Source organism: Magnolia sinica, chromosome 17, assembly GCF_029962835.1.
Source record: "Magnolia sinica isolate HGM2019 chromosome 17, MsV1, whole genome shotgun sequence".
Lineage (NCBI taxonomy): Eukaryota > Viridiplantae > Streptophyta > Magnoliopsida > Magnoliales > Magnoliaceae > Magnolia > Magnolia sinica.
Window position 1 is genome coordinate 72,614,888 of NC_080589.1, and position 17,849 is coordinate 72,632,736.

Genomic DNA, 17,849 nt, shown 5'->3' on the forward strand with positions numbered 1-17,849 from the left:
GCTGCATGTGGCCCAATCACATCCCATCACAATTCAAAACCACTGCATGGTCTTAGGTTCACTACTTATAGTTATTAATTAAGATGAAATGTTGACAATTGGGTTTACCATGGTTTATAAATGCCATTTGAACCATTGATGCGATTCTTCTCACCATTAAAGTCATTAATTAAGATGAAATGTTGACAATTGGGCCCACTATGGTTTATAAATGCCATTCGAACCATTGATGTGACTCTTCCCACCAAGATGAATGTACTCTCTAAAAATTATAGTATTATAAAATTAAAATTAACTACATCACGTGAATTTAGAGGAAGGTGGGTTTTACACTTTCCTACAATGGGCCCAAATGACTTTTGGATTAATGTGGAGGGGGTAAGAGAATAGCATAGGGTTAAATCTCATTTACATGAAGTCCTCCATCCACATCAATGAAAGTCTTGGTCATGTGCCATGCATGTCCTTTTCAATAAAGGAAAGATGGTGGGCACATGAAGCAAACCTAGGTTGGAATCTACGAACATATTGTAAAAAGGCGGTGGTGGGCACAAAAAGCAACCTAGCTAGGTGGGAATCTTCCTACATATGGTAAAATAGATAATCGATGCATCGAATGACCTCTTTTGGAGCCATCCTACATTAGTTCCTTGCCTCGTAGGGAGGATATATGAACTTGTCAATGGTGATGTCTTTCCCTCTCCTATGCATGTCCCTATGTACAACTATTATATAGTGAAGCCTAGTTGTATTAGGTTTCACTGTGCTTCCTCTTATGTGATTTATATAAGTAGATAGGTATTTTATTAATCTATCTTCCGGTGTATTCTTTGGTGAGAAATTCCTATATTATTGCGAGACATAATTTTAATTTATACTTCTGTTTTTCTTATTTTAGTGAAGAAAAAAATTCTATATTATTTTCATGTAAAGTAAGTATATTGTCAAATCATATAGCTTATACTTCTTGCATCTTGTTTTTAGTTTGGTCATTTCCTTTATGGCTTTGGCTTCGGCTGCATTGATTAGATGCAAATGTTTTTCTACAATGGAACCTACATTCACCATGCTACTTGAATGTTATGTACACATGCATCACTCATGCCAAATGCACTTCATATGCCACCATCTGCATTTAAGCACCTTACATATGCCACATGTGTACATGCACTAGAAAGTTATACATTTGCCATCATCCATCTTAAGCTCCTCACATATACTACATTTATTTAATATGAATTGTTCTGTAGCGTTTGCCAAGCAACAAACAAGATAGCCCATCCAAGAAATCACAAACTATTTATCTTGATGAAGATTGCTTGTCATCAGCAAGTCACTTAGACTCAGCTGAGTCATGACTTAACTCAAGACTGGATGAGCCTATTGGAGTCACCAAGTCTTGTCACCATGATTTAAATGGCGCCTTGGTGGAGGTTTTTTCCCCCCTTTGAGTAAATCAACTTAGGTAGACAGCTTTAAAAGTGATATTTATAATTAGTTTGGCCTGAACTCTCATTGAGTGGATGTAGAAGGGAAATCAACCTAGTTATGTAAGCTTATTGTTTTTATGGTCAAAATACGTAAGTACAATCAATGGATCAATCGACTCATTAGGTGCCTACAATCATGCATTAGTTTTCTTGGCCATTCATCAATTTCGCTAGCGCCCCACCTAAACCTAAGATTTTGGTGGGCATCTTTGTGTGAATAAGACCTTTTGCATGGTCCACTTATTTTATTCACAAGGTTCCTAAATTAGTTTCAATATACCATATCGATCACAACTGATATGAGTTGCAACGGCCTTTTATCGGGCGGTTTTAGGCCAACCTGGGCTGGTACAGCCACATAATTCATAGGCAATACTAATACATATGGCACATAGGGTAGTATTTGGTTACGAGAAAAACTTTATTACTCCGGCAAAGTATGATGGATGATATGCATGATGGATGATATGTAGGTACTAAAAAATAAATTACGAATTGCATGTGTTATGCAAGTTAACCTTCCAGAATATAGTTCCTAGTTTCGATGTATGGGGAAGCAAAAATTTACTTATGTGTTTATCTGACAATCAAAATGCTAGACATTTATTGGATGATTAAAAATAAAAAATAAAAAATAAACGTTTTACATTTACATTTCTTAAGTGCCTTCATATCAAGTCTCATATGTTGTCTAAGTATTATATAACAATTTCTCCCTTGTTTATTCCTTAATAGAGAATTTTAAGATGGTCCTTTCAATTTTAATTAGTGGAGTGGGCCATCCAAATCATTGGTCATTGTGTCCCAATTCAAACGGACCATGCCTAAAAAGCTTACTTGATGGGACCGCATTAACTTTTAGGGCTTTTCGGATTTGTAAGAAGTATGGGAAGGTTTCCCAAGAAACTTTATTTCTTGGGATGTGGGGAAGGAAACATAGTTTTCTTGTTTGTTTTTTCACTAGGATTTTTTGGAAAATCTTGGACTTGTGAGGAAGGAAACATAGTTTTCTTGCTTGTTTTTCTACTAGAATTTTTTTTTTTTTTTTTTTAAATTTGGACCTATTTTAAAAGTTATTTGGAAATACAAAAATTATCTTGAAAAAAATATCATAATAGCTATTTGTATTGTTGATGTCTTAAATTTGTAAATAACAGGGTTTGTCGATGTCATTGAGAATTCGTTCCTACGGGTTTCAAGGGCATAGCTTGGGCTTGAGTAATAAATTTGAAGCTTGTTCAGATCGATAATATCTTTTGTAATTTATGCTTTCATAGTGCATTATCGTTGCTTTGTGCCATGGTTTTTTTTCGAAAGAGTTTTTTCCAGTAAAATTTGAATTGTTTTTGTTTGGACTTGGTTTTGCGATTGATAGTACTTTACTTGATTCATTTATGTGTGCTTCTGCGGTTCCCTAACAATTTGGACATACTAGATTCATACATGTTGTGTGGAAAACCGAACTGGTCCCTTACACGGGATGAGTAATAATTATCTTTAAATGATATCCCTCTAAAGTGGAGTGGTCCAAGCATAATGGCCATTAACATAGGACAAGCAGTTCCTTTAACTCAGAGATAAGCTACCAAGTTGAGCTATTATAGAACATAACTTACGTAAGAAAAAGGACTTACCTCGCTAGAAATGTCTATAATATAAGTAAGGAACTCACGGGGAAGGAGCTCGGGCTCCGAGCTTCAAGTTCCGCAATAACCCAAGCTGACCAAGTTGACCACTACTAGAGAGGTGGTATGAGAAATCCATAATGAATCTCATCTCGGATCCGAAAGAGATAAGAATCCAGCTTGATCTCGTCCGAATATCACTCCGACATATTTGGGATAAGAATCCCGTCAGAACAATGACTCACTAACGTAGCACATTAGGATATAGAGGCATTCCATATGTGTCAAATGTATTGTTGCCATCGGAATCTAGCAATCATATAAAGTTAATGTAGAGTTGCACCCTTTGATGGATCTGCAAAAGTTATGGAAAATATGAGCAATGGGGAGATGTTTGTGGTTGGTTGTGGACCATCTGATGCATAAGCCAAGCTTATAGAAGATTATTGCAAATATGTGGATTAAGGCCTAGATGTTACATTGTTTTCTCTCTTTCTGATTTTGAGTGACCATATTTTCCATAACTTTTGCAGATCCATTAGAGGGTGCAACTCTACATTAACTTTATATGATTGCTAGATTCCGATGGCAACAATACATTTGACACATATGGAATGCTGAAATATGAATAGTTTGTACATGTGAAATATGCAACATATATAGGGTGTTTGAAATTGATTTTCCGACACGCAACATGTGAGGTGCTTGAAGTTATAAGGTGGCACATGTGGCACAAGAGATACATTGCAACATTTGACATGTTGGGTAGAATAACACTTGCGCATATTGGCACATATGGCATATATGTAGCAAGTGAACATGGACAAAGGTACATATGTTACAATGGCACATGCGGTTTGTTGTCTACATGTGAGGTGCAAGGAATGCGAATTGCCAATAACCCTTAGTTAAAGGGACCCCTTAACCCCGAATGTGCCCTAATGAAGAGGTATCACACACCCATGTTACATGTAGGGCCAAAAGTGAAAAGCAAAGGTTCTTCTCTTTGAGATGATGACCTTGTCCTTTTCATTGTGGGGCTCGCATTTGATGCGTGCACGTTACATTGTAATGGCATTTTCCCAATATGTAACTTGTAAGTCAATATCTATCTTCATGTCATTACAGGGACCACCACATGCAGTGGTAATAAGAGAGTGTCATTGTTATTAAACGATACAACCCATCACGGTTGTGATAAAAAGTCCTTACTTTTAAGGTAAAAAGAACTAATCTAAAGGATTAAGACTCCTTTTCAAATTGCTTGATTCCTTATAATTGTTAGTTAGGTAGATAACTAATCTTCTCTAATCTTAATTTGTCTATTTAAACGCACAGGACACATTACATTTAGTTCAATTCAAATTGTATATGACTTTGGCACGCCTAACACATACAAGGAAGATCATATGCATCATCTTTCACATTTCTTTTAGCCTAAAGTAAATTGTTGCAAGCAACAAACTGAAAGGGTAGAATTGGCCCATCATGATATTTATTTTGTCATCCAACTTGTTCATTAGGTCACGAGACCTGAATGAGAAAAAATATATATATCTCATTTTGATCTAAAACTATGATAGTCGCTGGAAGTTTTCAATCATAGACATTTAATGCCCTCCATTTCTTATATTGTAGTCCACTTGAGCTTTGGATATGCTTAAATCTAAACCTTGTGCTTTAAGGGTGTGTTTGATTCTTGTGTACCAGGGAAATACCCTTGAAGAAGGTCATTAATACCTTTTTACCGTGTTTGAAATTTTCGTCTTCAGACTTAGTCCAAAAAATCTAACTTACATCAGTAGACCCCACTATGATGTGCATGACATATTTACATCATCCATCTGTTTTATCAGAAGATTTTAGGGCCTAATTCCAAAATTGAGACAAATGCAATGCTCAAGTGGCCCATACCATAGGAAACAATGGCCTTAAACGTCCGCCATTGAAAGTTATTTTATTTATTGGGCTCACATTAATGTTTATTTGTCAATCTAATCTGTTCATGAAGTTTAAAAAACATTGATAAGGGATAAACACAAATATCAGCTTCATCCAAAACATCTGAGGGCCACATAAATTTTTATACGGCAAGCATCCAATTTCCACTGTTTCTTGTGGTGTGGTCCACTGGAGCTTTGGATCTCCCTCGTTTTTGGGTTCATGGCCTAAATGAGGCTGATATATAGGATGAACGGTTTTAATACATCATGTACATCACATTGGGCCCTATATTCATTTGGCAGTCATCTTAAGTTTTAATGTCAAAAAGTTAAGCCATTAACGTCGACCCAAGAAATGATGCAGTAATTACTTTGTAAGTAATTATTACTTATTTACCAAGTAATTACCTATTCCCTCGTAAATCAAGCATACCCTAAAATGAGATAAAAATTCAATGGACAACTTAGATAAAACACATGCATCATAGTGGCCCTTAAAAGTTTACCCATGCCTATAATAGGCTAAGTTACTTGTGCTTAATGGGAGCAAATTAGTTAGATTACCGAGGTGGGTGCGACCCTGGCTGAATTAGGTGACCCCAGTCCACCGAGGTGGGTAGAACCCACTGATTGTGCAGCTCACAGTGATATATGTGCCTTAAATCCACACCATTCCACTATTTTTAAAGACCCTTTTAGGGCATGATCTCAAAAAATGAAGCAAATCCATATCTTATGTGAACCATACCTCAGGGAGCATTAGTGATTGAATCCCCCCACTGAAAACTTCATAGGAGCCACCAGGATGCTTATTTGCCATCCAATTTGGACCCACTTCTGTTTCTAGATCATGTCCTAAAATGAGCTTTAAATACATATGGATGATGTGGATGTAGTCACGGACTTAGGCTCACTATCTAAAGTGTCACACCTAACCCGGTGGATCGTGGGCTGTACATGACTTAATCCAGTGCTCAATTATGTAGGTTTGACAGCGTCTCGTCATCCAATCAAATTACTTTGCTTTAAATTTTAAAACTTTGATAGCGTCCGTAATCCAATCAAATTACCACACCTTAAATTTTAAAACTATTTATGAAAAATATCTTAAATCTATTTATGAAAAATATCTCTGTCACCCTCAGTCTATGTGGCATAACAACTCAGAAGTACTGCTTCCCTTGCATATACGGTCACCATGGTACACCTGCATAAAGGGTAGATAAAGAGATCAGCCTATCCAAAACTAAAGCAAGCCACACAACTTTAAAGCACGAAAGCCATGGTCCCGCTAGTTGCACTGGAACATCTAATCTAACAAATATTAACCGTTGGATTAATGGCCTAAATAATGACCGGTCAAGGTCATTTACATAAATTAAGTCTTGGAAAGATTTTGATTTATCCATGTGTTAGGGACCACCATGAACTGCTTATGATTTTAAAGAAGGGACTTTGTGAGGCAATCCAACCATTCCACCCATAGCTTGGAAAAAGCATGGCTATAGAAAATAAGGCCAAATTGAGGATGGATAAGGTCATCCAATCCCTACAATTTTTGTATCAAAGAAAATGAAATGTGTTCCAAACATAATGGACGGTTTGGATTGATCATTTGGATCGTCCATGTGAACCAATGCAACTAGGAGCACTATAACTTATAGTGCTTCGCAAATAATATAAAGGTATTATATTGTTGTGGTCCAATGCAGTGTATTTCTTTTAAAATATTTTATTTATAGGTTTCAATAAAGATTCCCCACATTATGGACGGACTGGATTTATACGTACAGCATGGTGGGCCCGACCTAGCTGGATATTTTTACGCACCTGCGTAGCTGTCCGGTCTCTTCGGAAGCGGTTGAGACATGATAGTTTCTTAGTTGTATAGTTAGACACAAGCCATCAAATCGATCAATCTGGACCGTTCAATAGTTTCATATCATGTTCCATGAGAATCCATGTGAAGATCAATTAGATCGGACGGTTTTAAAAATGGTCCAAGTTGCATATTATGGACGACTACGATTGATTACAGAAATTTACGCCCAATGAAAATTTAGAATTGCCACCTAAGCATTCAATCAATTCTATAAATGAATGTATAAAAAGAATAAGGTAAAAAAATGAGGTCCATAAGATCGTTTCATCGGTTCAAATTTATTAAAACATGGATCTAAACAAATGGACGGTCCAGATCTGTTTGTTGAACTGTAAAAATTTCCGGATACAACTCGGAGCAGGGTGACTTGTAGTACTCCACGAGCACCGGATCGTTTCTCAAGAGGAAATACACGGTATACCACTCACGTGCCACGTCAGCCGGTGCGCCGTGTTAATCCGGTTCCATTTATAAAAGGCCAGTACGTCGCTCGCTTTTCCACCATTTCCTCTCTATCTCTCTCGCTATCTTCCGCCATTGTAGCTCTGAAACGAAGTTCCGAAGCGAAGAACAGAGAATCCGATCCACAAAACGAAGCTTCGAGAGGCGAGGATTTGGTCTTCTAGCGTCAAATTCTCGGTACGTGAATCGAAAATCTTCTCTATTACTCTTTTATTCCGCGAGAATCTACGAAGTCCGCCGATTTTTCACTTCTGTTGCTGTAAGATCCTTTTTGGAAGTGAACGGTTGGATCTCGCATGCGTTTTCTCCGATCTTCATTGGACGGTCCGGATTCGATCTCTTATCTTCTTCCCTTTCTCTGTTTTCCGTTCTTTGATTTGGATGAATCCAAGATTAGAAAAAAACAGCCGGATCGTCCTGAAAACGAGTCATGAGAAGTAGTGACTCGTTTTTTTTATAAAGGAGATGTGTTGAAAGGGGCGTAAATCAATTGGTTTTTAAAAGATGAATAGTTAGACTCGGTCTGATCGTCATAAAGAAACTGGACGGTTGAGATTTTCCAAAACCGGAAACCATATATTAACGACATTGATCTATTCGCCCACAGAAGCGTGTCGAGCTATGACTCGTTTGTTCAATACGTTTGAATCGAACCGGCTATAAATCTCAGTTTCAAACGATTAATTGGATGGATCGTTTGGCTCAGGCGATTTATAGAAAAATCGATTCGCCCGTGTCACAAGTTCAGCTCGGCCGATCTGCGACGGCCAGCTTGCATGAGTCGAGATTCGATGGCGATTTTCCCAACCTTGTTGGAAACCCCGTCTATCTTCTTTCGATTTTCCCGTTTGGCCGGCATCCACGGCGTCTTCGAGAGGAGGGTGAAATTGTCATTTTCCCCGATGCGTTTCTTCTGAATTATTTCGAAGGGGGATCAATCCAATGACGTTTTCCCTTTCTTCGATTGTCCTTTTCTTTTTCATTATTTTAATAATTTCTCCTCCATTCAATGGCGAGAATCCTCGATTCAATGGCGAGAATTTCTTTTTTCTTTTCTTTTCTTTTCTTTTTAAATTTGATTTTCCAGCGTGAAAATCCCTCTCTCTTTTTTTTTTCTTTCTTTTTTTTTTTTTTTTTTTTATGGCCCTTTGTTACAACTACGAGGCCGTCTTGTAGTCCGCGGAGCACCAATGTAGATTTTTAGTCTGCAAGTTAGGCCGTGCGTTGTGATGATCCGAACCGTTCAAGAGGTGGACCTAGCCTTGATTAGGCTCGGGGTAGAGCTTGATTAGCAACATACTATCCGTGACATCCGATCTGAGGGCCAATAAAATCATAGAACGGCCATCTGTTTACATCCCAATCCGTCTTGTAGTCTGCAGAGTACCAGTGCGGTTTCGTAGTCTGCAAGTTGGGCTCTGCGCAGCGATGATCGGAACCGTCCAAGAAGTGGGCCCACCCTAAGTAGGCTAGGAGCAGAGTTTGTTCAGCCACAGCCTATCCAGACCATTAGATCTAAGGAACAATAAAAATATAGAGCGGTCAAAATTTTAGAATCCAATCCTTTTTTTTAAGGGTTAGGATCATCTTCCGGGAGAAGGGGACCGTCCATTGTCTGTCACTGGTGGGGCCTAAGGTTTTACACTGATACACATTCCCACTTGGCGGGCTTCAGTTTTACTTCCTGCCTTCTGTCCTTTTCCTTATTTTAGAATGGGAAACTGATATTTACAACCTGTCTTTGAACCATTCCAGAGGAGGTAAAAAGGGGTCTTTGAAACTATAAAGTAGGGGCTGACCCCATTGTGTGTCCCCAAAGCCTAAAGTTAGGTAGGTCCACTCATCAGGTGGGCCAGACTATGGATGAACGGTGGGAAATACTGTCGATGAGTCACGGTCCCAAAATCAGATTGATTGCCCAATCCTAACCTCTGATTTCTGGACACATGTTTGTTGAAATAAGGCCATTGGGTATTTTTCATTTTTAACCGTCCCATAAATGGCCACAAATCGGTTATCAGATAATCAAATAGGCTTCTTTTTTTTTTTGGTCATTATGCATCTAAACTTAGACATTCATGAATGGGCCATGCCTAAAAAACAATACTGGAATATGTACGATCTTGACCTTTCAACCAGTGGCCCACGTATGGATGACTAAGAAAAGATCCTTCAGTTGAAAAGGTCCAGGCAGTTGGCATCTTCAAATTGAGTAATGGTTTGGTGGGACTTCATCTGGATTACCTAACCATAGGCCCCACTTGTGAGAATTTAAAACCCTTGTATACTGTCCAAGAAGGTGGCCAAAGTGCCGTGCAATGAATTCCAGTATGCTGATAAGCTTTGCCTGGCTTGTTGGCCTTTTGCGTTTTGTTTCTTCTTTTGTCTCCTTCTCAACCCGAGGACTGGCAGAATTCCATAAGACCGTGCCTTTTTCTCTTCTATCAACCGAATACCCCAGACTTCAAATCATGATCGTTCATCAGGTAGGCCCCTGTCATGTGGGGTCTCTAGCTCAAAAGATCACTCAGATCAAATGATCCGATTTTAATCTTTGTCCAGCTTCTCTCGTGCCAAGAGCCTGTGTATGAACCATATCACGCATGTGAATGTGGTGCTTGCTCTAGTGCGTGTGAGATTTGGCCCGTTCATCAGGTGGACCTGTGCTGAGTGTACCCATGTTGGCTCGTAAGGTGAGCCATACATGTGTTGAGTATATGGAATCGGCTTATTTTTGTGCTAGGCCAAATTCATCGCAGAGCCTGCCTGATGAACGGTGCAGATTGGTTGCAAACCTCAAGCATGAGAGTGGTCGTCAGTGTTTGCAGATGGTCCGTGATGTTTTGGCTTTTGTCATGTATTTGAGGGGCTGCCAGTGTCAAATGGTAACGGTTGCAAATTGACCATATACAGCTGATTGATTGAGCGTGCATCCCAACCTTTGCTGCCAAAATTGTCACTTGTGCAGGGCTTCCAGCCATGTAAACGGTGGGCCCACCATGAAAATCCCATGTCAGAAATCAGGCCAATCCACTCGTTTGGCGTGCCACACCTGACTGAGACCATTAGATGGATAGGTTGCTCTGATCCCTGGCGCCAGGGTGGGGCCCATCGTTTACATGGTCTGATTTCTTCACACAAATGGCACATTGGGCGGCTGGCATCCTGCCATGTTTGGGTCACTGATCAATCTGGCCCATTTCTACATGTCTTCCATGGGATTCTGCTCTCTTCCAACAAGAATTTCTAGGGTCCTTTACCAAGGCTTATTGCAGTATACTTGATTTTCAGACCAGGGGATTTGTTTTAAAAGAGTGGTTCATGCACAGTGGGACTCAACTGATCAATGGTCTGGATTAGCAGACCGTCAGCCCCACTTGCTAGAATTAGAAATGCTGTGAAAAGTCTTCATGTCGAGGCTCCTGTAATCCGCCTTCCCGGAATACTCTCCACCTCTAAACAATTCCCAATTCGAGGCTCACTAACCTTGTTTTCCTTCCTCACAGGTTGCTTGTAACCTTAGAAATCACATGGACATAGACCAACGCTTCGGCGCTGAATCCATTGAAGAATCCCAAACTGGCCAGGAACTGTCGTGTAAGCATGATCCCGACGCCATCCCCCAACGCAGTTCTGATACGGCCAGCGGCTGCTTCGACTGCAACATCTGCTTGGATTTCGCCCAAGACCCGGTCGTCACGCTCTGTGGCCACCTCTATTGCTGGCCATGCATTTACAAGTGGCTAACCCACAAGAACACCACAAGCCAGCAATGCCCCGTCTGCAAGGCTGCTCTCTCTCAGGCGGCTGTGGTTCCACTCTATGGTCGGGGCCATGGCACCACGCAGACCGACTGTGATACCATGTGTCCCCAACCTGCCACTAGTCCAGACATCCCACACAGACCATCTGCCTACAGAGCCGAGCACTCCCGCCCACATCAACACCACGATCATCCACAATCTCCACGCCGTCGTCGACGTGAATATCAAAATGACCCTCATTACGATCAATCACCAATGTTGAATCTTGGTGGGACGGCCCGTGTCTTCCATCCGACAGCCGCGACCTTTGGCGGGACAGCCATTGCAGTACTTCCTTGGGTGTTTGGATATCCTGAGGCGGGATTGTACTATAACCCTTACTACCCTATGGGGAGTGCAAACAGCCCCCGGCTAAGACGGCAGGAGATGCAGGCCGAGCGATCCCTTGGTAGGATTTCTGCCTTTCTGTTCTGCTGCATAATTATCTGCCTCCTTTTGTTCTGAAGCGCTCTCCCTCGTTGGCCTCTTTCCTATACTTGTAAATAGGGGAAGAGATCCGGTGCCCTCCATCCATCACTGCTCGTGCGGCACATGTGCAGTAATCTGAACCATATGTATTGTGGGCCCCACCACTATCATAACCATCAGTCAAAACATCCCTGTCTGGACACTGATTTTTGGTATATGGTCAATTGAACTTTTATATGGATGGTTGGCTCGCACGAGTGTACGCCAAATGGGCCACAAGGAAATGGAAGGACTGGATCAGCTCCCTGTATATAGAGGGCTCATATATAAATCTCATTAAACTTGGGGGGGTGATTTCAAGATACAGAGGGCTGTTGGAGTGGAAGGAAGAAATTTGCAGGGGTTGGTATCTATAAAAAAACGAGTATCTTCCCACGTAGAAATCTTGCCGTTGTATATTTCTGTTGAAAAACCTATGCTTATTTCTAATGACACTGAAACTTTTACACTATCTGCTGGTAATTTAGTTTTCATTTGTTGTTGGGCCACCCTTCATGCATTTGGGCCATTTGTGTATTATAACATGAGCCATGCATCACGGTGTGGGCCCCATGTGTTGATTGGCGGAAAGTAGGGGAGCACCGTTGTTTGGGGGGCCTTCCCAGGTTTTTGTTCTCACTGAATTGGTACTCGTGGGCCTGAGCATGCGCATGCTAACAATCTCATTTGTGTTACGCCCCATGCAACCGTTTGTAGAAGATCTTTTCCGGTGAGATACAGAGATCCAATTGCAAGTATAGACGGAAGACGGGGATTGCATATTTACCCTGCCAGTAGTGACAATGATACTGGTCAGTGCTTTGTGGGCCCCACCATGATGTGCGTGTAACGCACGCCGTCCATCCATGAGCTAGAAGATGGGGCAGATCAAAATCTCAGTTGGAACACATCATAGGAAAATTGGGGTGATTGAATTCCCATCGTTAAAAACTTCTTAGGGTCCATTGTAATATTTATCTGCCATCGGACCTGTTGATTAGGTCAAACAGACATGGATGAAGGGTAAACACAAGTAGCGGCTTGATCCGAAACATTCGTGGCCACTAAGAAGTTTTTAATGGTGGACGTTCCATCACCATTGTTTCATGTGGTGTGGTCTACTTAAGATTTAATGTGACTTCGTTTTATTATTATTATTGGCTCATGACCTAAAATGCTGTGAAAAATTAGACATAGACGTGTGGATAAAACACATACATCATGGTGGGGTCCACACAGCATAATCGTTGCTTTTAACTTGCCTTGCTTGAAAATGTATAATGGCATATGATATTAAAGGATGTACGGTGGCTCGTGGGTAAAACTTCAATTATTAGACTGTGCACGGCTTGTTACGGTGTGATAGAGCAAGGTAATGGCAACAAAAGGAAATAAAGGGAACCTTGGGGCTGCCATATTCCATATAAAAGCAATAAGAATAATCTGGGTGCTTTAGGTCATAAACCTAGCTCTATAGCCTAAAATGCAGAAAATGCATTAAAAGAAGGTAGGAATCCTGATAGGAATCATAAAGGGGAATGAATTCGATCACACTCATTACCTAATTTACGGTTGGGGTTGGCGAGTTTTCGATTGTCCACACGCTTCCCACTAATAAATGGGAGTGGATTAGCTGTTACCCGGGTAACAGCTCAGTGGTTGTTACCTCAACCGTGTGGGGCCCACTTTGATGTATTTTCTTTATATCCACCCTGTTTTTCTGCTCTTTCATCTCATTTTGGGATCTAGGACGCGATGCCAAACCTTAAGAAGATCCAACTCTCAGGTGGACCATACCATTAGAAACAACGATGAATGACCATTAAAAAAATGTGGGCCACAAATGTTTTGGATGAAGCTGATCTTTGTATTTTCTCTTCATCCAGATCTTCTTGACGATATCAACATGTTGGATTGCAAATAAATATCATGAAGAAATGGGCTGAAGAATCTCGCTTTTTTAATGGTGAGGCACTCAAACACCACTATTTCCTGTGGTGTGGTCCATCTGAGATTTGGATCTTCATAATTTTTGTAATTTTTGGACCCCATCTTAAAATGGGCTGAAGAAACGGATGGACGATGTTGATAAAACATCATCAAGGTGGGCCCCACGATAAGGGTAACGCCCACTAAGCTGTTACCCGGTAACACCTCACCCGCTCCCCTTATAAATTGGCATTACGTAGCAACTTTTAGTCCAAGCTGTTTGTTACATGTGGGACCGACCCTAAATGGTTCATGACCATAGAAGCGAGATTCTGGCTCATTTTAGGACAATCCTAAAATCCCAGAAGTTAAAGCAGATCCATATCTCTTGAATGACCATTAAAAACCTTTTGTGGGCCACAAAAGTTTTGGATCGAGCTGATCCTTGTATTTACCCTCCATCCAGGTCAGGTTGACCTTATCAACGGTTGGATGGCTAATAAACATCATAGTAGGCCCTGGCAAGTTTTTAATGGTGAGCGTTCAATCAGCACTACTTCCTATGGTGTGGTCCACCTGAAATTTGGATCTGTTTAATTTTTGTGACCCCATCCTAAAAAGGGCTGGAAAAACGGATGGATGGCGTGGATATAAGACAAATCATCAAGGTGGGGCCCATTGGATTAGTAGTTGTTACCCGCGTAACACCTAATCCAGACCCTTTATTTGGTACTCCGGCTGCGTGTGACAGTTAATATGCTGGCATTTAGAATTCAAGCAGTCCAATTTGTGGGACCCATTCTACATGATTTGTGATTCTGGGCAATATTGAATGGAATGTCTCAAGCTCCTATTTACAGTGGAGTTATTTGGTGTTCTAGCTGTTATGACGCTTGATACGCCAGCACTTGAAAACCAACCTCTGCAAATTGTGGGACCTACTCTAAATGCTCCATTGCCCTAAAAAGTGAGATTGATTCGAACGGAAGCGGACTGCGTCCTACCCCGATCTGTGGGATCTACATTGATGTAAGTGTTTTATCCACGCCTTTCATCGATATTTACAGATCATTTTAGTATATGAACTAAAAAATTAGGTGGAACCAATATTAAAGTGGACCACAAAGTGAGGGTTGAACGCTCAACATTAAAAACGTCTTGGGAGCTGCAGAAGTTTCGGATTAAGCTGATTTTATTTTTATTTTTTTCACTTTATACATGTATACATGACCTTATGAATAGGTTGTATGGTTAAAAAAAAATCAACATGCCCTTAGAAAGGTTTCAACGGTGGATTCATTATCAATGCTGCTTCCTTTGGTGTGGACCATTGGAACTGTATACATGCTTCATTTTTAAGATCATGATGTAAAATGATCTGAAAAAAGGGATAAACGGCGTGGATAAAGTATTTACATCACTGTGGGCCCCACAGATCGCTGCCCGGACGGATCATCGGGGTAGGACGCAATCCGCTTCCGATTGGAACGTCCCAACCTTCTATTAATGGGGAATCATTCGTTACTCTGGCTGCATATGAAGTTGACAAGCACGCCACTTCCATAACCCTAAAAAGTGAGATTGATTGGAACATCCCAACCACCTAATAGGGAGTTATTTGATACTCTGGCTGCATATGAAGCTTGATAATCAAGCACTTAAAAGTGGTGTAAGTGGCATACATTGAAATCACAAGAAAAATTCTAAGAATTAAAAATTGAGGAGATTCTAAAAGGTCTGAAATCTAACCCGTTGGATCATAAGTTATGGTCCACCCAACTAATAACATCCCATCATCATCTGCCGCGGCAATTTCTCAGGCATGAATTTTCTTGAGAGATTTTCAGACTTCAAGGAAAAATCTTGCTGAAAATATAATATTAAAAAAATATGAACTGAATTATTTTAACTTTTAAATAATATTTCTGATAAAATATTGAAAATTAAAAATTGCTAACTTGTTGAAAAATCTTACAATATTAATTTTTTTAAAAAAAAAAATCTATGATATTGATAATATCAAAGTATTTTCTAAATTTCTACGGTATTTTCTAAATCATAACATTGATTGTATTATTTTTTAGAATTATGAATTATATGTGATTTTTCAAAAGAGCCTGTTTGGATATGAAAAGTAGAGAAATTATATCTCCGTGAAAATCTTATTTCACTTTATTGAGTATATCAATTTCCTGGAAATTACTTTTCCATCTTTTACCAAACAACTTGGAAATTAGCCCATTTTTGTTGGAGGCGGAATGCGTCCTATCCCTGCCCCTTTTTTTTTTCTTTTTTTCTTTTTTTTTTTTTGAGTTGGCTTGTTAGTACACACAAGTGTCAGTACACACACTCCATGTTAGCCAACCTCGTTGGGGATTGATACCAAGACCCAAGTGTTGAAACGAGGGATCTCCACTCAGTCTACCGGTTGAGGTATGGATCTGGGTGTGTCCTATCCCTGCCCTTCTTTAGCCACAAATTGGGTAGATTTGTGGGGTGGCCCATTCATATTTTTTATTCCTTTTTTCAAATCATTTTAAGGTATGAATTTAAAATGAGGCAGATCTAACACTCAAGTGAACCACACCAAACAATAAACTTTAATTGCATAAAATGCGAGAGTCATTTATGGGGAAACGGATTGGCTACTCCCCTGCCACCAGCCTCGGTGCTCTGTGGGCCCCACCATGATGTATGTATTTTATTCGTTCTATTCATCCATTTTTATAGATCATTTTAGGGTTTCTTCCAAAAAATGAGAGGGATATAAATCTCAGGTGGACCACACCATAGGAAAACAATATTGATTGGATATCCACAATTAAAATTCTCCCAAGGCCTATTGTACTGTTTATTTTACATCTAATCTGTTGATTAGGTCATACAGGCCCAGATGAAGGGAAAAAACAAAAATCAGCTTGATCCAAAACTTTTATGTACTCCAAAAGGTTTCTAATGGTCTACACTCATTCAACACTGTTTCCTGTAATGTGATCCACTTGAGATATCCATATACCTCACTTTTGGTCTCATGTCATAAAATGATTTGGAAAAATATGTGGATGGCATGGATGAAATACATACATCATGCTGGGGCCCACATACCACCGACCACCAGCCATTGGCCGGTGGCAGGTGGAGTAGCCAATCCGTTTCCCATTTATGGTGTGATCCACTTGAACATTAAATGTACCTCATTTTTTAGCTGGTACCTTTAAATGATATAAGAAGAGGGATAGACAAGTGAATAAACAGATACATCAGGGTGGGCACCTCATGGATCGTGCCCTCACTTGGATGCACTAAATACTTAATGTGTACTTGTATGGCTTTGTGGTCCCACCATAATGCATGGTTTTTATTCACGCTATCCATAGCTTTTTTAAGATTATTTTAAGATACCAATCTAAAAATCACGCAGGTATATGATACTAAGTTGATGAGAAGATTAACTAATTGCTCTAAAAGCTCGAGCTGATATAACATGGTAAATTAATCCATTTATTCCATATCTCATATTTCAAATCTATGGGTTAAGTCACTGAAGAGACCCTCCTCGTAGGCCCAAATTCATAGGTTTTACCCCCTTGTGGGCCACAAATTCATAGTTTCCTCTTCACGTGAACCACTCACTTCACATGGGCCCAAATCCATGGGTTCCATGGGCTACCCACTCCGAATATGCCCCTATATCTCATAAGCTATCCCACTTGAGCCCAATATGAAAATACCCGGCGTTAGTCCAATGATTAAGTGGACTACATCACGGGGAGCAACGACGATAACGGGAACTCACCATTGAAACCTTCGTAGTAGCCATCGTGATGTTTATTTGACATCCAACCTGCTCATAAGGTCATATAGATCTGGATGAAGAGAAAACAAAAATATCGTATTGATCCAAAACTTCTACCGTTCTAGGAAGTTTTTTATGGTGGGAGTTCAACCCATACTGTGTGGTCCACTTGAGCATTGGATCTGCCTCGTTTTTGGGATCATATACTAAAATGATCTGAAAAAATAAATGAACGGTGTACATAGAACCATTACATTACAGTGGGCCCCACAAAGCCCTGCTTGGACGGATGGTCGTACAGGCGGGGGTGGGACGCTACGGAAGAAATGAACTTTCGAGGAGGCTGAAGGAAAATAATAGAAAACGTGCAAATATAGGAGTATCCGTAGTTGCGGGAGACAAGGATTCTCGCACATGCACACGCCTGCCCATGGGAAGTCGATCGTGTACT

The 17,849-nt window shown here is 40.2% G+C and overlaps 1 protein-coding gene across 1 annotated transcript; it reads left to right on the top strand.

The window, feature by feature from the left end:
• Positions 1 to 10,927: 10,927 nt before the first annotated feature.
• On the top strand, positions 10,928 to 12,164 carry LOC131231006 (E3 ubiquitin-protein ligase RMA1H1-like). Its single transcript, XM_058227054.1, has one exon. The coding sequence runs from the start codon at positions 10,933 to 10,935 to the stop codon at positions 11,668 to 11,670; it is 738 nt and encodes a 245-aa protein (XP_058083037.1). The 5' UTR covers positions 10,928 to 10,932; the 3' UTR covers positions 11,671 to 12,164.
• The last annotated feature ends 5,685 nt before the right edge of the window (positions 12,165 to 17,849 follow it).